The sequence below is a fragment of the Hippocampus bargibanti genome, linkage group LG13 (assembly GCF_051943395.1).
Source record: "Hippocampus bargibanti isolate YZ-2025 linkage group LG13, ASM5194339v1, whole genome shotgun sequence".
Taxonomy (NCBI): Eukaryota; Metazoa; Chordata; class Actinopteri; order Syngnathiformes; family Syngnathidae; genus Hippocampus; species Hippocampus bargibanti.
In genome coordinates this window covers 14,165,244-14,188,987 of record NC_142746.1, presented here as the reverse complement: position 1 = coordinate 14,188,987, position 23,744 = coordinate 14,165,244, and the positions used below count along the sequence as shown (strand labels likewise).

Genomic DNA, 23,744 nt, shown 5'->3' with positions numbered 1-23,744 from the left:
ATCCCAGTGATTACTGCTTCTGCAATGTTAATTTCCATTTTCCAGTGTTTCAGTGAATAATAGTAAGCCTTTTTCTCATTACTTTATATTTCTATACATATTACATATATTATTTTTTTCGTATACCCCAAAAAAAATCGATATTAAAAAAAATTAAGAAATGAAATAAAAAATCAATCAATTCATTTTCAGAACATTTTCAGAATGCTTCACTGCCACAGGGTTAACAATGCCATTGATCAATTCTCAAAAATGTACACACTTTAACTAATTATTGTGTCAAAGAATATGTAACCAAAATTGTTTGTCTATCAGAGGATATTTTGTTCACACAGATAGGGTCATTCAAAGTATTTGTTCTGACTCAGTTGGAGTTATTGCATCCATGTTCAATCTTTGTCCCAAAATCGATTAAAACTCTCCTGCTATCTAATGAATATTTATGTGCTTCTCATTCTTTTTTTAATAGCTGGCTAGAATGATTTACTCATGTAATAAAACCCAACCAAGATTAAGCACATGGGAAGCACTTTTTCTAGCCTCCCTAATTTTATGTTCTGTATGTTGAACTCCCACGGCTCGAGTTGAAAGAGGTTCAGTGACCCAAATGTATATAAGGTAGTGGTTTCCTTACAGGACATGACTGAAATATTTTATTACACTTTACTATCTGAATGTGCAGCAGAATTCCTTGAAAAATAAAGAAGAGTGATTTAAACCCTCATGGAACGATACATTATTTCAGATATGTTTTTCATTGCATGGTGTTCTTCTTTTACCCTGACAGGCTGCTTTGTATATTGACTTTTTGTGTCCACTTTGAATGGTTGGTGCTTGAATAATGTTCTTGTAGACTCCTCGACAGTATATCTGATATTCGGAAGTAATGAACTAAACACAATAGAAAGTTAGCCTGATTGTATCATTTTTTCACCAAATGCCTAATCTTTTGTTTCATAATGTGGAACCTTGATGTGACCAACTGAAGCACGGCCACATCAACAATTTGATGACTGCATTCCTTTATATTGTGGTGTACCAATCACTATGGAACAAGGTCAGAACTGGAATTATAAGACCCATGTCACTCTTTTACATAGCTCTAAAGTCCAATCTTTCTCCTCCCGGAAGCAAACTAAGCAATTTCCCCCCTTTGCATCAGTGATGAGTTGTTTTCTTCAGGAAACACAGCTGTTCAGCACAAAATCATGTGTTCTCTTTGAATTATGCACATATTTTCTGTATTTAATGCAGACCTTTACTTTGTACCATCTCAACCCACCAAACATCGAAATGATCTTTTCAATTTTATTTTCCAACTGTACATTTTCCCAGAAAATTATGGGTCACCACGAATGAATAATTTGACAGTTGTAACCCAAATTTTAAAGTCTCTATTGGCTCCTTCGTTTGTTTTTGATGTGGTTATTATTGAAATGAAAAGCTACCTGTTGCATGAGTTGGGTTAAATAACATATTGCCTGATTAAACATATCAATGACTGGAATAATTATCCCATGGGAAAAATTACCTGCAGTATTTTCTTAGGTGGTGCTTTGTTTGATTGTGGTGGTTGGGGGGGAAGGGGTATGGTGAACGCTGGCGTTTTCTATGAATGTTGCTGAAAGTCATCTTAATTCAAATGTTCAGCATTAACTAGATGCCTGACACTGAATACTCAGGTGCATGAAGGGGCCCTTAGGGCTCCCACTCAAAGAGGATCAAACCCACTGTCTGTTCGTCATCACTCAAATACTGAACAATCACCAGTCGTGTGTGTGTGCGCGTGTGTGTGTGCATGTGCGCGTGTGTGTGTGCATGTGTGCGTGTGTGTGTGTGTTTGTGTGTGTATATGTGCGTGAGTGTGTGCGTGTGAGTATGTAAAGAGCTAGAGCTAAGCATCTCCTACTTTCGTCAAAGCAGTCAGTTTTCATTCTAACCAGGCACGGCTCCAGTGGGTCTTGACTGATACATAGTCGGGAGTGCGGGTTGAATACTTCTTAAATATATTTTAAAATATCAAATTAAGAAGGGGCTTAACTAGTCCTACACACATTTCTAAATGGACTGTAGCATGACACAGCCTCTGTGTAGAACCGTACCTGATTTTGACCTTGTAAATTAAAAGGGTGTTACACTGCTTATTGTCAGTTTTATGTTGGCAGCCCGTGTGAGCACTTTTCACCACAGCTCCACATGTTAGCCATTCAACAGTCTAGGATTAATAGTGTTGTTATCATTATTTTTATTTTTTTACAAAATTAAAAGAGCTGTGCCGTCATATTTGACATTTGAGATGTGAATAATTAATGTTAGTTCTCTTACCAAATGGGAAAGACATTCAGTAGGGTCGGAGACAGGAGACTGAATCAGAATTTGGATTTTACTCCCAAAAGTTTTACTCGCCTTCTGTTTTTCCCATATCACCAGGTTTTACTAGCTGCCAATGACTTGACATGTTGTCACTGCTATAATATGTCACTGCACTTCCCATTTTTAGCTTTGTCTGTTTTCTCTATTTAGGTTTTTTTTTTAACTGGGTCACAGTGCTGGGAAATACCTTTTTCTAACTAGGCTTGACTTCATGCCAGCATATTTCATTTGATGGTGGTATTTGCTGTTCTGAGGAAGATCTGTCCCTTTCTCGACCAATTCTTCTGTTTAGCGTTATGAGTGAGCTTTAGCCAACCCCAAAGGACTTCGGGAAAGAGGCCGAGAACGCAGTGCTGTGAAACAATTTCCTTTTGTAGTGTTCTTTTTTGGGTTATTTGGCATTCTCATAAGGAGGTTAAGAAGACATAATCTGCATGACGCAGTGGGTCTGATTCCAATTTGCCACAACCGTAAACCGGGTAGCATTGTCTCAATTCTTAATAAAAATATATTCATAGTGAATGATATTTTACACCACTACAAGATATAGGTAAGGTGTCTTTTTTGTGATAATAGTAGTCACAATATTTAAAATGATCAAAATGCATTGTTGAACTTGCATTGTTGAAACTGATGGTAGAGATGCCTTAGCTCAATAGTCAAATGATTATTGTGAGTGACTCATGGAGATCCATATTCACGTTTAATTACGACTATTTTGGCGGAGACAGCTTTTGAAGTCACTCCAGGTTTTTATGGAATGTTTTTCTATTAAAATATAGCCATCGTCACTCATAATACTCGATTGTTGATTAAATGCCAGCCATCATCAATTGGACCAACTCCAAAGTAGAAGATTAGAGTCCCTGAAGTCGTTCCCGTGAAGTTCCAGTGAGAGTGACTGTAACCTATGACCTTTCATGTACCAACAAGACATTTCTTAAACACAACCACAAGAACCGTTAAGAACTGTGATGTCCAAAGCACTTGCATTAGTCTCTTAAAATGTGTGTATTATATTGTCATTATATCTCCCCCCCTCCCCAAAAACCCCGATCACCCTCCTGCCCCCGCCCAGGCCTCGCTAACTGGGAATACAGTAGTCAATAGTCTTTGTCTTTGACCTACTTTCACTCAGTTTGATTACTTCAACATGAATGTTCAAGATATGTTCTCTGGTTAAAGCTTGCATCTGCAACATTTCAGCACATGCAGCAAGACGTTTACTCTGTGAGCTGTCAGGAGCATTGTAAAGACATTTCATGCGGTTGCAAAGCAAACGTACAGCCCAGTATGTGATGAGAGGCAGCCATTTGTCAAATACTACCTCCTGTTTGTTGTATTGTCTGTTAGCCCGTGCCAACTTTGTCACACCACAGATTCTGATTTTTGTGAAAATTACAGAAATTATTGACCGTGGTTGCAATTAGCTTTTTAACAGTCTTCTTTTGTGCGTTGACCTGGTCTGAGCATACGTGGGACTCTAGTACACAAGGAGAAATAACCTCTACTTAATTAAAATTGTTTCCATTAAAATCTTCTCGAAAGTGATGCATTTGTTCACACTAGACAAGAGTGACTAGTCTTAATCATTGTCTTTGTCATTGCTGTCATCTTTTGTTCCTTAAGCCAAAGAAATAGCAAAACATGAAGTTGATGGTTCCTGTTTAAGTCTTGAGGGATCCTTTAGTGTCACGTCTTTGAACACTTGAGATTTTTGTGCAAAATTATGCAAGCCTCTCTTGTGTCAACAATCCCCCGTTGGACTCTCCTCAGGTGTGTACGGCGTTACGACAACCATGTGAACCGCTGCCATTCCTGCTCTTCCGCCATTTCTCCGTGTGGTCGATTTGTAGCGTGCGGCTCAGAGGACAAATGTGTAAGTTGTAAACATGTGAGCTTTTACCCTGGTACCCTTAAAATGAAAAATACCACAGAGTGCCAATAACTGAAGTCATGGATAGTTCCGGGAGGTACAGGTTGATTTACAGGATGGTTAACAGCTATGCCATCAGTGTGTGGTTGTAATTTTCATGTATTTTATTTCATAATTGAATCTAAATCAGGGACAATGTATTGGTATGCCAAATTAACAGATGTGGATGTATATGGTCATTTTTCTGCTATAGTTAACATGAATTCAAGGACTTGTTATAATAATCAGATTCTATTGCTTCACAGTGAAGTGTCTGGGGGTCCATTCTAACAGCGTTTTTTGTTTTATTCTGAGTTTGACTCATATTTAATTGGACTCAGACCTTTTTCCAAAGTCCCAATTCAACATGTTGAAATAGTGTTTTTTAATAGCTTTTCCAGACAGTGATTATTTACTTGCCTTCAAAGTGTCTTGGAAAATGTCCTGTTTCTCCTTATTGTGTTTGTATGAATAAAAAGCAGTAGAAGGAAATAAGCACTTACTACATTTGCTTGAACAGTGCAAATGTGCCCTGCTGGGGAGGTAAGATTTACATCTGTATCTTTCCACAAAAAGTACTCACTAATGTTTGTACTAAAATTAAGGTAATAAGAATTTACACATTGGCATTTTTCTATACACCCACAATAATAATTTTAATGTCAGTCTGGTGACACAATGTACCACACCTCTCCCCTAAAGCCAGCAATGGGCTCCAGCTCACCAGTAAGGACCACTGGTACAGGCAAAGGAAAAAAATATGGACTTGCTGCTTTACTCTACTTATAAATGGGGGTGAACATTTTGAAATAAAATGTTCTTCCAGCCAAATAATGCCCTGTTAGCCACCACACGCATCACCTATCTTGGAGAGGAAAGACTACTCATAGATGGTTTTCCTTGAGCCTTATTCAGAGAATCCGAACACTAAACAGCTGCAAGAATATGATGAGTCGTCGTCTGGTAACGAACATCGATCTCCACATCTGTTTTCGTATGCTTGTGGCACTCAACTAAACAAATGGCTCTTAAGGCTAGATTGCAGCCAAAGTTAACACATTCACATCTCTGGGAAGTCATCATCACTTATTTATTAAAAATTCCTAACCAGTCGTCCTTGACCTTGGGGGCATTTTGCATTCTAATTTAACATTGGAACAATCACAAACTGGTGAAATTGTCATCTATTACCTTAACCCGGTGGTTTTAAGGGTTATGCAAAACCACTAAACTAGTGGCTGACCATAAAATAGACAGATGTTAAAGTTTAAGACAAAAGCGCTTTAAAAGGGCAAGGCAAAGTAACACAGAGAACACAAACGAAATGACAAGGGAACAATGTACTCACAAAAACAACAAGATAAAAAAAAGACTAAATAATACCACCACTTGCAAAATGACTGAACTAGGTCAAGAAGACAACACTCGGGCAGAACCAGCATTAATGAGGTCAGTAGTCTGACAGAAAGTATACCATTTCACTGTTCTTACAAGGCTTGGATCGAGAGCAAGATACAGATGTGCCCACTAGAGTGGAACACCCTTCACTCCAGCTGGAGCTGGAACAAAAACAAAGACAGATATGACAAAAGTCACTTTTATATAACCAGTCTTAAATGCACAAAATCAGCTTTACTAATGTTACAAAGTCTAAACATACCCTGATGTTTTGATTTATGGACAGTCGTGGAACCAACAAGGGTTGTAGCTGATTTTCCAAATTTGATGCAAAATCATTTTCTCCTAATGCTCTATAAGATATAGTCTCACATCTTGTGATCAAAAGGCTTTAGTAATGTTTGTCATTGTCTCCATTGTCTTTGTTACAGGCTTATGTGTATGACATAAGAAGCAGCAGCTACCTTCACAAGCTCCAGAGACATTCTGAGACGGTGCTCAGTGTGGCCTTCAACCCCGCTACTCCACAAGTAAGAGAGGAGTTGATTGAGCGTAAACTAACCATGTGACACATACCCATACAGCAACAAACATTCGTTGAATGATTCCGTGAGATGGAATCAAGGTCACATGCTATAAAAAAATAAGTAGAAAAACAAAATATAAAAGCTGCTGGAATGGCAGCCACTCTCGCGGCGCCATCTTGAAGTCAAAAGAAGAAAAAACATGAAATAACAATCAATCAATAATAAGAATCATTATAAGATTGATATCGTATTTTCTGTGAGCATCCTGGAGGCACAATTACTCTATGTCATTTCTGTTGTTTTTCCTGTTGCGAAATAAGATAAATACTCCAGAGGACATGCGTGCCAAATGATTTGGCTGTTTGATGAATTTATTAGAAAGCTTAACATTACTCATACAGTGAACAAAATTGCCCCTCTTTTACAGGAGTTGTAAATTTTAATTTCCTTTTCCTCCCAATGATTCACAAGGAGTTTGTGATGCAGTAATGAACTCGCTCCTTGGTTAACAAAGTCAATCTTAATTAAAAATGATTAACTTAAAACGCCTGATAATGAATGGTATATAACATATGTTGCAAATTCTGAGTGCAGTATTTAGGAAACCCGTTTTGTGCAGGGGAAAAAGACCAGACAAAAAATAAGGAAGCATCAACAGTTTGCCCATAAAGGTGCTCTTCCCGCTATCTTTGGGATATATCTCTCAGCCAGATGTTTTCCATATTTAACGCTGTGAGAATTTGCAACTACAAGCCCCAGAAAGATAATGGAATGCAAATTTTCCATTCATTGAGCACTCACGTTTCCACCCTAATCCCCAAAAGACCATCAAGGCTGTTCGATCATGTCTGTGGTTCATTCCCCCAGGTTTGTTGTGCATTCCCCTTAACACTCTTATGAGAGATCCCAAAATTTTACTTCACTTAATTGTTTTTTTTTGTTCTATGGAGTCTTACCTAATTGGAGGACTCCAGGTGGCATACATCTGTCAGTGTAACTTTTTCTGCATGTTTATTTTTATTTTATGATTTTGGAGAGTGACATCCAATGTCAGCAGTTGTTGAAAGCCAAAGCCATTTTAATAATACTGCGCTTGTACTCGCTCCCTTGTATGGAATTTAGTTGCTTCAGTATCATATGTAAAGGCAAAGCAAATATGCTATAGCTACCCTGAGGCAAATGAACAGTCGGTTTTGAGAAACAGGTTACTGGGTCAAACAAGGGAAATTGGCCCCAGGGAGCCCGCATTATTTGGGTTATGGTAATCGCTGTGTTTTCTAATAGGAAGCTGTTGATAGCTCCTGTCATGTTGTTCCACACCAGCGATGGAAAACACATTTGTCACATTAACAATCTGTACAATAGGCATGGAAAATGTGCCAATGATGTCTGTTCCTAGTCACCTTCAATTCAGTCTCCCAATTTTCTTTCTGTGCTATGACAGTGAAGGAACGGTTCTAATTTTGATATTTTTTTATGTGGATGACTGCTGTAAAATCTACACTAAATTGTTTGTCCCAACCTGTGCATAACTAAACACAATAGTGTGGTACATTAAATATTTTAAATACACACTGTTGCCATTGTTTACTTCAGATCTAATACAATTATTAAGAAATAAATGTAAAATTAAAGAGTAAATCTCAAAATGAAAGTGCACAAAAATCCGTGGGTCTGTTAACTGGACAGTTTGGGGTGTTCAATCAGCCTGCCATGCATGTTTTGGAATGTGAAAGGAAACCAGAGTACTCAGAGAAAACCTACACAAGTCCGGGGAGCACATGTAAACGCAACGCAGGGAGGCCGGAACGAACCTACGACTTCTCCACTGTGAAGTCAACACACTAACCACTGGACCACCAGGCCGCTTGTTTTAATTATTTATTTGTTTGTTTGTTGAGTGCACAAAGCAGCGGCCACAAAGTGAGAATGCACTAAAATAAAACACCTGTAGAGTGTCTCTCGTCGACTAGATTCTGGCAAATATCTCCGACTGGAAGCTGGTCGCCCTGTTCAATAGCACTTTTGCCTCGCTGAAAGTTTCTATGCTTCAGAAAGGAACACGAATACCAATAATTGGGCCAAATTTGGTGTTTCCTGAGGTCTCCTGACGGCTTACATTAAATGAGGTCCTGCATGATGATGTTCAAACCCCAAAAATGATTAGAACTCTTTGGGCACATTTTCATAACAATGTTTGCCAAACTCTAAATTTCTTTGGAAACATCACAATAATGCTGTATGAAATAGGTGAAGAAAATAGGTGAAAAACTTCGGGGTTGCAAGATTCTACCTTGGGACTGTTGAATAATAGGATATGAATGTGAACAGTGCAGGAGGAAAGAGCTCAGAGCATTTTAGGAAATCACAGACATTCTAGGCCTACAGCTAGCATTACTGAGGTATGATTGTGGACAAGCCTGAGCCAGTCTGACCTCAAAGCTTTCAGTCATGCAAACACACTTGTCAAATGACACAGTTAATTTCATAAATAATTTGTTGTCTCCTTGTTCAAATGGAAAGTGTTTTTTGAGCCATTCCCAGATTCAACAGAGAAAAGAAATGGTTAAATGAAAGGTTAACACGTCAGCGTGTTCATGCACACAAAGAGCTAATGTGGCAATCTGTTTTTGATATTGGCTACATAGCATTAAAAAATGAGGGTTACATGATGAAATATTTTTGAAAGCATTGGCAGACTTCAGAAGACATGTCTCATACATGGATTGTAATATTCAGAGAAGTTCCCAGACCGGGAGCACATGAGGCACTGGTTATATTTACAAGTCAGACATCAGATACATCCAACAACTACAACAAGCCTCCAAATATGGACCAGAATTTATATTTATATAAAGGCAATATTTTTCGCACGCTTTAAACCCTGTGGCTTGAAAAATGATTGAGCTACTTCTTCTGTTTTTATGTTGACTGGTTAACACACCTGCTTCACAGTGAAGATATGCAAGGTTCGCTTCTGACTATGGCCTTACTCTGTCGAGTTGCGGGCAGCCCGTTGGTTCAGTGGTTCGTGCATCAACCTCACAGTGCACAGGTAATGGTTTCGATTCCACCTCCGGCCTGCCTATCCGGAGTTTGTGTGGTCTCCCCGTGTCTGTGTTTTTTTTTTTTCCGGGTAATCTCACATTCCAAAATCATGCATGGCATGCTGATTGATAATCCTACATTCCAAAAATATGCATAGCAGGTTGATTGAACACTTAAATTGTCCCGAGGTGTGAGTACAGACTGTTGTTTGTCTCTGTTCCCTGGAAAACCAGTTCAGTGTCCCCTGCCTCCTACTCCAAAATGGCTGTGATCGACTCCAGCAACCCCGCGTGACCCTTGTGAGGAGAAGTGGATCGGAAAACGAAGGAATAGATGAATCTTCGTGTACTTAGATCAAATATGCAAGGAAACAGCCATATTGTTCAAATTGTTGATTGCCTCTTGATGAAATATGTTGATGATTCATCATTTGCCAATAGCGTTAGCTGCAGGAGTTCAGAGCTGTGACCGCTTACTGACACCAGCAGCTGTTCTGTCAGCCTCCCCCAACTTGGAAGACCAAGTGAATCATCCCATTCGCTCTTGTCTTCAAATGTCCACATGTATCATCTTGGCTCTCTCCAGCCTGGAAAAAAATGCAGCTGGCATCCCACTCGACTTTCTTCAGTATTATTTCATTTGTGGCCAGTTGGCATTTGAAACTATTCCCACTACTTTCCCCCCCACTTTTTGGATTATTTTCCTGCTCTCAGGAAGCATTCCATTGGATGGTCAGACAGCAAACACAGAGCCGCCTGCTCCAGAATGTCACATCTGAATGAGACTCAGACGGAGATGAGACGGAACTTTTCTGAGAGCCGCATGTGTGGGTTTAATAGAGCTGGACGACCATTAAACAGGAAGCCATGAGTCCTTCTCAGCAGATCAACCAAGGCAGTTAAAAAGTATTGGGATACCTACAAGAACTGAAAATCTGCTTCAGTAGCAGAGTACACGCTTTTCTATAAATTAACGAATGCACTCATCAGAATCAGAATCATCTTTATTGCCAAGTATGTAGAACACACAAGGAATTTGTTTCCGGTAGAACACGCTGCACTAGTATCGTCGTCAAAAAAACTGCTAAGTGGCACTATACAGTTCCATTTTGGCTACCGTTGAAAGAGTTCAAAGAGTTAATGGCTTGGAGGAAGAAGCTGTTTAAATGTCTGTTGGATTTGGTGCGCATGGATCGGTAGCGCCTGCCTGAGGGGAGTAGCTGGAAAAGGTGGTGGGCAGGGTGCGGAGGGTCCAGTAGGATTTTCCACGCCCTAGTTTGGATTCTTGCAGTGTGCAAGTCCTCCAGAGTGGGTAGGGCAGTGCCAATGTTTTTTTCCGCCGTCATGGTTTTGTAACTACCATGAGCTGCAGTGGCTCTTTCAATTACACTGCCCAACAACCACTTTCAAGAAAAGTCAAGTTGTATTCACTGGATACAGGCGATCCGGTGAGCAAGTGCTTAACACGTTGTCCTTGTAATGCAGAGTTCATGGTTTTGAACGTGGCTCTGGCCTTCCTGTGTGGATTTTGCATGTTATCCCCAAAAGTAACATCAGTTATCGGTTTAAAGGGCAGAGACAGTGCTTGGGAAAGCAGAGACAAGGGCCTTGCATTGACCAATATTTCTTACGAAGTCAGACGTCAAATAAGTCGAGTGAAGCACAGCGACGGGACGAAAACCAAAGTTCACAGAGCGTCAACACCCCTGACAATGAGGATGGTAATGCACTTACAGAACGAAAGGTGGAAGAGCCCACGCAACCACAGAGACCTCCCAAGTAGGACAAGATCAAAGGGCACAGACCAAGTGTGAAGTGGCCAAAAGCTATCGAGAAAAGAGAGTGGGAAACCGTCAATAACGATGTGACCAAAATCTTGAAGCAACAAGTGGGCACAGCAGGGAAAAAGCTGGAAAATATTGGTGACATCATCTATCACTACGGGGAGGAGCGCTTTCGAGTGTAGATCCGGAAAACCGCCAATGCAAGATCACCACCAACCAAATCCAGGAGACAACAAGAGATAGACAGACTGGTCAGAGAAAGAAGGGACCTGCGAAACCTGTGGAAGGAGGCCTTTGATGCAGAGAAAGAAGGTCTCATGCTGCTCCAGGGGGACATCAAATGGAGGTTGGCAACCTTACGAAGGGCAAAAACCTTGAGAAAACTTCGCAAGAACAAAGAACACACAAGGACACAGCTCTATAAAAACCCCTCTTCGCTAAGGACAAAAGTGGAATCCTGAAAACCTCAAACCAGGAACTTGAACATCTGGAAAAGGTCCACCAGGACACAAAAAGGCATGAAAAACTAGCTATCCTACATGATATCCCCCCTATTGAACCACCAGAATTCAACCTCGAGACTGGCCCTCCAAAACGGAAGGAAGTGGACAATACAGTATGGCGTGCAAGATCAGCATCAGCCCCGGGGGCCAAATGGATTGGATTGGATTTGCCTTTATTAGTCTCGCAGTGGAGAAATTTACAATTCACAGCAGCAAAGTTATGAAAGAAATACAAGTAGAAAAGCAAAACACAGGAGCTGCTGGAAAGGCAGCCACTCTGGAGTTCCATATAAGCTCTACAAGAACGCACCAGATGTTCTGTGCTATCTTTGGACGCTCATGAGGATTGTGTGGCAGAAAGGGATAATACCAAAGGCATGGCGGATGGCCAGAGGCATACTAATTCCCAAGGAGAAGGATGCGGCAGACATCAGTCAATTCCGGCCAATTAGCCTTCTCAACGTTGAGGGGAAAATCATTAGTTTGTTAGCACGGAGACTTTCCACCTACCTGGAGAAGAACAAGTGCGTCGATACGTCTGTACGGAAGGCTGGCATCCCTGGGTTCTCTGGTTGCTTGGAGCACACCAGTATGATCTGGCACCAAATCCAAGCGGCAAAGAAAAACGAAAGAGATCTTCATGTCATCTTCCTCGACCTGGCCAATGCCTTTGGCTCAGTTCCCCATAACCATCTCTGGGAATCCTTCAACTTCTTCCATGTTCCATTACCCATTACTACCTTGGTAAAAGCCTACTTCAAAGACCTGCAACTGTGCTTCACAACACTTTACTTCACAACATCATGGCAGCATGTAGAAGTCGGCATCATGGCAGGTTGTACGATTTCACCCCTGGCCTTCATCAGGGCCTCAAGGTGGGTGGTGGGGGGGGGTGATCGAACCAGGAATGGGATCCACCTCCCACCTATCCGGGCATACATGGATGACATGACCACCTTGACCACTACTGCAGCCTGCACCAGGCGGCTACTTGGAAAACTGCAGGAAAACATCAAATGGGCCCGGATAAAAATCAAGCCGAACAAGTCACGCAGCATCACAATAGTCAAGGGAGAGCTAAAAAACATGAAGTTCTGCATTGGTGATGACCCAATAACAACGGTGTCTGAGGAACCGGTCAAAAGCCTGGGCAGGTGGTACAATGCAAGCCTAAGAGACAAAGTGCAGCATCTAAAGCAGGACTTTATTATACAGTGCAGTGTATTTCTTTCATTACAATACAATAGCACATTTATTATACATAGAATAAGGAATGTTGTGTTTAGTTTAAAGGCCTATTTAGTTGAAAATTATATTTTATGGAGACCTGGGAACAGATTATTCTCATTTTAATGGTTTCCTATGGGAAAAACGTTTTTGGGATACACACTTTTCCCCTTACACACTGTCTGGGAACCAATTAAGTTGGTATGCTTCCCATTGACAACGTTGAAGACTATTTGCGGGCACTTTTGGCAAAATTTGGATAGCACCCATCAGAAAATTAATCTCACATTTTGTGTCCTTCTTTGAACTATGTGTATATGTATTCTTTTTTCAGTACTATCCAGGAAGCATGCCCAACAATATCTTAGATTGTGGTATATAGATGACACACATAGCAAATTTTTACTTTGATTTATGACATAGGGTGAGACTACAGCATGGCTACAATATAATACTTCATGTCTTGTAAAATTCCCTCTTGTGGGAAAATTAATTTGATAAAACTCCATAAGTTTGAATGCTTATGAATCAGGCATTGGTTTCATTTATTGCCGATAAATACAAGATCGGATCTATGCTAAAGTGTTTTGTTTTTCAAGTTCACAATCCAGGGAAGCTACACAACTGTGAGCCCAGCATGACCCCTGCATCTACATTGAAACACTGTGATTTTGTTTTTAAATCTCTGAACCGTGATCTTTAAAAGCCAGTCATCATCAACTCGCTTGAGTTAGCCTCAATGAACAAAGGTTGGAGGTCAGATACAGTGTATCTGACCTCAATACAGATGTTTGCTGAAAGTGTGTGATGGTAAAATGTAAAACAATCTAAACACCTTAGTTTGTTGTTCAAAACAATGACCAGCATAAGTGAGTCTCTCTCTCTCTCTCTCTCTCTCTCTCTCTCTCTCTCTCTCTCTCTCTCTCTCTCTCTCTCTCTCTCTCTCTCTCTCTCTCTCTCTCTCTCTATATCTCTATATCTCTATATCTCTATATATATATCTATATATATATATATATATATATATATACAGTAAAGTCTCGTTATATCGATCTCTATCGATATATATATATATCCGATATATATATATATATATATATATATATATATATATATATATATATATATATATATATATATATATATATATATATATATATGTATATATATATGTGTGTGTGTGTGCGTGCGTGCGTGCGTGTGTCAGCACCAAATTACAGTATGTTCCCATGATTGCCTCCTATTCAGGCTGCTGCTGGCTTTGCATCTGCATTTACTTTACTCGCTAAAGATTCGTGTGCATCACAAAGCATTAGACCATACATGAGAAATATGGTGGTCTGTAGTTGAGCTAAATGTGTTTCATATCACTAATTGGCAGGTACTGTATTTGTTTCCCCGCCCTCCCACATTCCCACTGTTCATATGTTTTAAAAAAGATGCTCCACAGCAGACTTTGATGTTGATCTAAATGGAGACTTTAGCCCTATTTGGATAAAAACAATATTTGGTAGCAATATTGGTGTTCAGAATGACCCCAAAAGCCTTATTATAGGGCACTAGAATGAAATATTGTGATTATCATTATAAAACACCAGGATGTCAGTTTTAAGTTAATGCTTGCACTGGAAACAGTGTGAATATTGATTACAAGGTATTCATTTTTGTCATATTACATGAGTACAGGCCAATTGCATTTTACCCTATTTTCTATTATAAGTAGATTTTATTGATTAAATGCGTAACAGTATATAATACTCATGAAAAAGTGCTGCTTTCACTCAGCGCTGAGATGAGGGCTGCTGACTTTTAAAAATGAGGTAATGCTTCCTTTTACTAAGAAATAGCAGTGATTGAATAAACATGTGCGAGTGTACGTATGTTTGTGTGTGTGTGCGTGTGTGTGTGTGTGTGTGTGTGCGTGTGTGTGTGTGTGTGTGTGTGTGTGTGCGTGTGTGTGTGTGTGTGTGTGTGTGTGTGTGTGTGTGTGTGTGTGTGTGTGTGTGTGTGTGTGTCTGCGTGTGCGTCTGTGTGTGTGTCTTTGTGTATGTTTACACGTGAGCAATCTTCGGAGAAAACGGCAGATTTTTAAGTAGTATCTTTTTACAATATATTAAAGTCATTGAATAGATGCATGGAAAATGTTACTACTCTGATTATAAAGCATCTGTTTAGTGTTCTCTTTTAAATATTGATGTTGAATAATTCCCTGCCATGTAAATTCAAAACAGCTCCACCACTATTTTGAATACAACTGTGCCTTTCGTTCAGTGGTGTGATGCATTTATTTGTGCTCTCTGCCAAATTGCAATATGCCTTAGTTTAGTGCAGTGCTTCAGTGTATGATGAATTACTTGTCGCATACTATCACAATTAAATTGATCATCCTATTTGTTTGTTTTTATAAACATATTGCATTACTCTGTGACACTGTCTAGCGGTTTGCTTTGTGTTTCGTTTTGTTCTTTTTATGTCATACAAATTTAAGGGTGACAGTACTTGAAATGCTCGTCGCTAGCATGGTTGAGGCTTAACATAGACAAGAAAGCTGAGGTTTAGCAAAATTGCATGCACAATTTGATATAGCTTGTGTTGCGTCATTAACATCTGGTCAGAAGTATTGATGAGAGGTGCCTGAATATCAAACAAATGATATTTTTTGTTGTTGTTTTTTCTGTAGCTGCTGACCGGGACTCTGGATGGGAAGATAAGTCTGTTTGATCCCAGCAATGGGATCCGTATGTCTCATAACTCCATCTCTGCTGCAAAAAACATGTCCAGCATGGCCTTGTAGTCACAGGATGGTTCTTCAAAGGCCATAGAAATCCAAACTGGACAGTATTTATTTACGTATTTATAGAATGCTCTGTTCATTTTAACGTGGTCCCCTGTGCAGTGGATGCAAAGAAGCAAATACCCCTGTTCATCTGGGAACACCAAAAATAATTGCTAAACATGTTTCGCATTGACCAGTGGTGTGGCATTTAACCTCCATCCATCCATCCATCCATTTTCCGTACCGCTTATTCCTCACTAGGGTCGCGGGGGGTGCTAGAGCCTCTCCCAGCTGTCTTCGGGCACGAGGCGGGGGAAACCCTGAATTGGTTGCCAGCCAATTGCAGGGCACACAAAGACAAACAGTCACTCTCACACTCACACCAAGGGACAATTTAGAGTGTTCAATCTGCCTGCCATGCATGTCTTTGGAATGTGGGAGGAAACCGGAGGACCCGGAGAAAACCCACGCGGGCCTGGGGAGAACATGCAAACTCCACACAGGGAGGCTGCAGCGGGACGCGAACCGGCGACCTCTCAGGCGTACTAACCCCTCGACTACCGGGCCGCCCGGCATTTGACCTATACAAATTAATTAGTTTTTTTTAAAGCAATCTTCTAATTGAAACATTGAAGATTTTGTGCAAACACAGACTGCTTTCTGGAACTGTTCATAATTCCTTCCACCTTGATTAAAGGTTCGCTTCTACCTGATGAAAAACAGGTCCAATGCACGATGTTTGTATTAAGCACTGTTGTATTTGTACCATGCATATCTTTTGGAATTAAGGCTAATAAATGCAGCCTTGGTTACACCCGTCTTTAATGCATTTTCTCATATGCAATTGGAAGATGGAGTACCCCCCACTCCCATCTAAGTTTTAAACCAAGGTGAAACTTTTTGGGCATTGTTTCAAACGATACCCATTGGCTTCAAAGACATCACTGCTTGTGACCACCATACTTTTAAGCACAATGGTGTCTGTCTGATTTTTTTCAACTGGTTTTGTTCAACTGAAACTGGGGTGAAAATTCAGGTGGATGGAATTATGAACATCTGCAAATATCAGTGAGCACAAAACACAGATAATAAAATCATGTCAAGAAAAGCCTATTCGAACATCATGTCTTATGAGGTTAATCAAAGGCTCCTTAAGTGGTGGCATGTTTGATCTCACTCTCATTTAACATGAATTTGAATGTGGTTAGTTCTCAACATATTCCCATCTAAAAGTTTCTCTTCATTCACAAAAATCTGACACAAATACAGGGTTGTGTGGATTTTTGCATTTACCACGGATATGAGATTTTTCCATAAATATCTCCTCACTTGACCCCAATTTATAATTTTTCAAGTCCTGAGCTTGATTGACTATTTGACGCTTTCATCAGCCTCCATTTAACTCTAACATCTTGATATAACATTTACGCAATTGGACATATATATATATATATATATATATATATATATATATATATATATATATATATATATATATATATATATATATATATATATATATAGATTAGCCCAAAACAATCTCATCATGTTGTTCCCATCCGTTTACCTACAATGAGCATCAGGGCAGGTCAATGATCAAAATGATGTAGAACAGATGTAGTAGTGCATGGCTGGCTGTGATCAGCACTAAGCACATGAGGTCCATGACGTAAACTGGGTGCAACCTGTGAGGCTGCCAGGCCTACAGATGCTGCTACTACTACTCGTCATATTGGGCTCAAGTGTTTTTTTCTCAGGCCAAACCAAAATGTCACACCTGCCTGCAAGGGTTCACAATATAAGTTAACATGCTGCGTGTTGCTATGGTTTCTGATAGATCTAAATAAAACATTGCCTGATCGTGATTACTTTTTTCCCTCGAACATTTTACAGTTCTTGGAATGACTTGCAGCTAAACGTTATTCACCACACACTACAAAATATTTTGCTCAAAGTGGGGCCTCGACCAGAGTTGAGTCCCATCCATTCTGTAGGAATCGCATCACTGCCAAGCAGTAAGTGTGAATTTATTTTGACTGATAATGACAAAACCTGGTAGCTCGGGTCAAAGGTGCATTAGGCCTATTAGTGTATTAGTTTTCAAATAATCTTTCAAAATTATTATTGTGAAATGCCAGACAAGAGAACATTACCATCAGCCCACACAATCCTCCCATCCCTGAATTTAATGGTATTGATGTTGACCGCAACATTGTGAGCAATAGCCTGAGAAATATGAGGCACGTTTAACTCATTCACTGCCAGATGATGTGCAAAAATGTGTCCACTCCTGCACCAGGGTTTTGGCATTGCCTCTTGAATTCCAGGACCCACAGAATATTACGTTTTAGGACTACATAAACATTACAATACAATACAATACAATACAGCGGTAGAAACCTGATACTCTTTTATTTCATCAGAAAAGAGTTAATTCCCAAATTATATGGGTCTGGAGTTATATGAGCTTGAAATGAGGACGGCTGTCCAAAATACAATGACATAAATACATGTTGGTTTATATAGCGCTTTAACAACAGCTGACGCTGGAACAAAGCACGAACATGGAAGAAAGGGAAATGCTGCCCCCTTTTGGAAAAGAAACATTGCCAGAGGCCAATGCCAGAGGCAAAAAAACAAAACCCGAACAAATACGGGAATGGCGCTCTATGTCATATTTTCAATTCCCGATTAAATTCGTGACTGGCAGCGAAGGAGATAAAGGAGATGAGAGGCACCCAATGGCATGTCAGAACATTTGAAACAGTTTACATCAGGATAATCTACATCAGAGGACCCACAATTGTAACTAACTTGTAACTAACCACACCTGGCACAGGCGTCGTCATGGGCCAGGGAGCATTTGCGTTAGATGAGGGATCAGTGGCCTCACTGGTGTTGTCTGATGAAAGTCGATTCACATTCAACAGTAATGATGGATGGTGAAGATATGACAGCGAGTGTTATGCATCAGCCTTTGTTGTCACCTGGCAGGCTTTTAGTGTTATAGTGTGGGCAGATGTGTGACGAGTTATTGAGACATTTCATTTTATATGGTGCACCCACCATTGTTATTAACTTTTGTTGAAGAAAATGGCAATTGTGTCCTTTTAATGTCCTACTTTCATGATATGCTCCCGTTTCGGTCCAAGAGGAGAGTTGCCAAGATGACCGTAAACTGATCACTATTTTCAGCTTTTTTCCAAAATTTCTGTGGTGATTGTTTTATAACAAAGCAATAACCATGTCAATGTTGAATTATATTCAATTGAAATGGCTAAGGTGGCCAAATATGTTATGACACATAACTGACGAATTTTGGACCTCAGAGTGTAATACAAACATTGAGTAATTAGGTGGGACTTTATTGGGTACAGATAGCATGGGTTAGAAAGAAAAAAAAAACTCTACTAACTACATGACCAGTACAAAAAAAAAGTAAAATTGACTGAATGGAGCTACAGAGGAAGAAAGGCATCACTAAATAACGAACAAAATCTTAACTACTCATATAAAAATGACGAGAAACAAATTCTGTAGAGAACAATATTTTTTAAGACATAAGTTCGGAATAAACTAGGAAACAAGAACAAATTATTCCACTACTCATGTCACCGGAAATAAGCAAAGAAGATTCTCTGCCAGAATAGATGATAAAATGGTAGCAAACAATAGTAAACAATAGCCTAATGTCTTCGTTTCACATCTTTTGCGTTGAAGAAGCTGGTTGACCATTATCGAATGCAGGTGTGCACATAAGGCTGCGTTCATCCACACAGGGAAAACAAAGCACAATGCAGAACGCAGATAGATAACTGGATAATGACAGTCAATTGCTAAATGGTCTATTTTGGGCTGTAACGATCCCAACTCTCCAGAGATGTCCTTCAAATTGTCGGGGTATTTTTTTCCAAAGTCAAAACAAAGAAATTCAACACAAAATAAGAAATACCACATTTAGCACGTTACTAGTCTGTTGAATAATCAATGAGCACTTTCCAACAGTGTCTACGACGATACCCTACTATCAACAACCATGAAACCCTTAAAAGAAAGAAAAATGAATTACAGTAAAGTCTCGTTATATCGATATCGGATATATCGATAGTCCCGGTTATATCGATACTATTTCTATGCACGCACGGAGAAAATTACATGCAAACAGGGTCGGATATATCGATAGTCCCGGTTATATCGATATTTTTTCGGACTCCCTTGAATATCGATATAACGAGACTTTACTGTATCATTAGACTGACAGCTGGTTCATCTAAAAGTTTAAGTAAGATTAAGTGGAGTCTTACCACACTAATCACATCTCATAACAGCAAAGTATTTATAGATGAACCTAAACTCGAGCAGGCCTCATCCACCGTCCAAAAATGTGATGTACCGTATTTGATTTGGCTTGTTATCTGATCTTGAAACTGATTAAAAAGGGATAAGTCATTCACTTGTCTTGTAAAAGAAAACGGCTCCTGTGTGCCCAATCCAGTAATAAGACATAATTAATGGCAAGGCATGCAGATGTTGCTCTATTTGAGTTAGTAACCAAAATAAGAGAGTATGGGTGAAGACGCATGAGATTTATTGGGTGCCTCGGTTGGTTTGTCAAATATCATGTGTGTGTGTGTGTATGTGTGTGTGTGTGTGTGTGTGTGTGTGTGTGTGTGTGTGTGTGTGTGTGTGTGTGTGTGTGTGTGTGTGTGTGCGTGTGTGTGTGTGTGTGTATGTGTGTGTGTGTGTGTGTGTGTGTGTGTGTGTGTGTGTGTATGTGTGTGTGCGTGTGTGTGTGTGTGTGTGTGTGTGCGTGTTTGTGCGTGTGTATGCGTATGCACACACATGCTAATGTATGCCATGTTTATGCGGCAAAATGAATTGGCAAAGATGAGGTTGCTCTGTCATAGTGAGCTTTAGTGTTCCTTCATAAAGCAGCAGCTTGCTGCTGGGACAAACACTCATAAATTGTCTTTGGACTCTATTTATGTGGCCAGGTTTTTTCTCCATTTCATTGTGTTGGAATGTGCATGTGTTAGTCTGCAAATGCGATTGTAGTCCTACTCTCTCTGTAAGAATTAACATTGTACGCGAAGATCTAATGCGTTGGCGCTCATATTTACGTTACATTGCGCTGCACGAGAGCATTCCTTGTCTGTGTAAGGTCATTGTGGGTGCACTGTCTCCATTGATTTCACCAGAAAAGAATGATGTGTTTATCGTTCCGCCACACCCTAACATCCGAACATCTGGTCCAAAGTGTGATCTTCTACAATGGTTTCATTGAAATGACAAAAAAAATCTTGTTTGACTCTCAATAATGGGACACAGAAACACTGTGTGACCGATATAAACAACAGGGCGGTCACATTTTGAGACACAAAAACAATAAATCTTTTGCGGTGATGCTATTGGTTTTTTTGCTACCCTGCGGCTTAGGAGCCTTGCATCACAGTAAGCCCATCCACCGCCAATGATGAACGTAATCGACTCTGGGCCTCATTTTTCATTTCCAAGCAGTGTTTCCTTTCGGAATTTAAACAAATATTGTATAAAAAACAGTGGCGGGCCGTGCATGTCACTCGTAGTCCTCCAGTAGTGCTATGTCTGAATCACTCCACAGCTGTGAGTGTGGTGTGATTTACTACACGTACACTAGAGCAGTTATTTTCAACCACTGTGCCGCGGCACCTTGTGTGCCGTGAGAGATCGTCAGGTGTGCCGTGAGAAACTATCCAATGCCCCTTTTTCAAATTAAAAATTTTACAAACATTTATTAATCATTTCCTGCCAAGATTATGTCATTGTTCTGTTTCTGTGCTGAAAAGACTGGAAGGGTAATTTAATATTTGTCCGTGTGGCAACACGTCACCGATTGCCTCTTTCCTGCGAGATGGTTCGTAGTGTGCCGCAAAAAAATTCAAATGTAAAGAAAACGTGCCCTGGTTCAAAAAAGGTTGAAAAACACTGCACTGTCGTTGGCCAGGAAATAACTTGTGACTTGAAGAAACATAATAAATACTGTCTTTAAACTGTTCGAATTTTGACGATGAACGTATGGATTCATAACCTCATAGAATTGCAATATTATTTGCTATTTTTTGCTAGTTTCAGAGAGAACATTTCTTAATTATGTCCATCTATTCTTGCAAAGTCCGTCTTGAAAATTGCTTTATCAGTATATCTGCAAGCAAATCCATTTCTTCTGCTCCTTCAGCCATTGTGGGTTGACAAAACCGCTATGGAAATCAACACAAAAGCCCATAAACCTCAGCTTCAATCATCTCCAAACATCTCCAAAGATTAAGTTCTTTTTGTTTGTATTCACAATGCTTCTTTTCGTGCATGCTTTTAGATAATAGTTTATCACATTAATAGAGTGCAAGTCATTAATGCAAGTCATTAAGGGAGAGTTCAGTTAACTTTAGAGCAGGGATGTCCAAAGTCAGTCCTCGAGGCCCGCTGTCCTGCCTGTTTTCCTGCTCTCCCTGGAGCAACGCACCTGATTCAAATAACCAGGACTGTTTTGATGCTGCTTCAGAGCTGGCTGATGAGCTGATCATCTGAATTAGGTGTGTTACAGCCGGGTCAGATGGAAAACAAGCAGGGCAGTGGCCCTCCAGGCCTGGAGCAGGACATGTCTGCTTTAGAGATTTTACTTTCCCTACATTCTGTCAGTAGAAAGTGATCGAAGAGTGAAGTGATTATTATCACCCTTTAAACTCATATTGTTGTCTGTTCAAGTGTTTGGACTTAGAAAAAGGGTGGGAGAATATTTGCACGCAGTGTCATACAACTGTCATTCTGGTCTTGCACACATATATTTCCAATTGGCGTATGATACATGAATAACATGGACCAGTTTTCAATTTGATTGGATGTTTATTCGGTTGGGATGTGTCACACTGTCCCACCACACACAAAGTGTGTCACGTTTCTTAGGTGTCTGTCACTTGATCGAAGCTTTTATCTTAAAATCAGAGTTGAGTCCATCAATGCGTTGCATTCTCGGATTATGTCATGAGGCTTCACTGACTTGCGACTGCACCCATAGCTTGTTGTTTGATCACGCAAACGGCCGCCAAATGGAATGTCTCCGTCTTTTAGCAATCTGATATGACATAACTCACCATTCTTTTTTTTTTCTCTATGCGGCCGATCTTGCATCTACTGCATTTGCCAGACGTGAACTTTCCTTTTGTGAGGTTGATTCAGGACACTGGCAAATTTCTCAATATGACTAAACATCCATGTGAACCAAATCTAGCAGACATTTAAACAGCTTCTTCCCCCAAGCCATTAACTCTCTAAACAGTAACCCAAATAGAACTGTATAGTGCCTCCATGTTTCTCCATTTTTTAATGATACTAGTGCAGCGCGTTCTACCGGAGACATATTCCTTGTGTGTTCTACATGCTTGGCATAAAGATGATTCTGATTCTGAGGAAAAGGCCTGCCTTTGTATGGGCAGTGGAAGTTACATGCTGACCGGCTGTTTACAGGGAATGCTTAACATAAGTTATAGTTAATGTGGAATAATGTAAAAGCCATTTGCTGCTGTATATGGTACTTAAAAATGTAAAAGGTCCAATGTAAATCTGACAGAATAAAACAATGACTTGCAGGGCTTCAGACTTCTACAAAATTGTGGACTTTTGTCCCTAAAATTTGAGATACGCAAATGCGTATTGTGGGTTATATGACTCCAATGAACTAGTTTGACAACATTCTGCACAAGAACTTCAAAGAAGTGTGGTCAATGCGTTTGAGAGCAAGAGCCACTGGAGGGGCAAATCATCACTGTGATTGGCTAACGTATGAAAATAGGCTGATTTTGGGGTTATCACAAAGATCTACACAGTGAACATCAAACTTGAAAACCCTGAACCATGGCAAAGATGACTATTAGTGCTTGCTTTTTCCCAAATAAAGCAAATCTTGCAGAGGAGACAAATTATGGCTCGTTTTATCAGAATTGTATTTTCTGGATATGTGGCTGCACCAGTTAATGTGGCCTAGATATGTCAGGGAGATTAATGAGCTTCAAATTCTTAAATCCATCTGGACAAGATACGGGCAACTTGAACCATCTTCCTACGAATTAGTCTTTAAAAAATCTTCCTATCTCTGAATCCGATCACGGCTGATGGACACCCACCATTAGCGTTTGCTCATTTGACAGTTAGTTATTCCTCC

The 23,744-nt window shown here is 39.9% G+C and overlaps 1 protein-coding gene across 1 annotated transcript in view; it reads left to right on the top strand.

The window, feature by feature from the left end:
• The window catches only part of wdr27 (WD repeat domain 27), a 36,804-nt gene extending 19,860 nt beyond the window's left edge, over positions 1–16,944 (top strand). Inside the window, exons 22-24 of the mRNA XM_089011548.1 lie at positions 4,150–4,252; positions 6,118–6,216; positions 15,455–16,944. Of these exons, the coding sequence (XP_088867674.1) occupies positions 4,150–4,252; positions 6,118–6,216; positions 15,455–15,568 (316 nt within the window). The 3' untranslated portion in view covers positions 15,569–16,944. The remainder of the gene's footprint in view (positions 1–4,149; positions 4,253–6,117; positions 6,217–15,454) is intronic.
• The last annotated feature ends 6,800 nt before the right edge of the window (positions 16,945–23,744 follow it).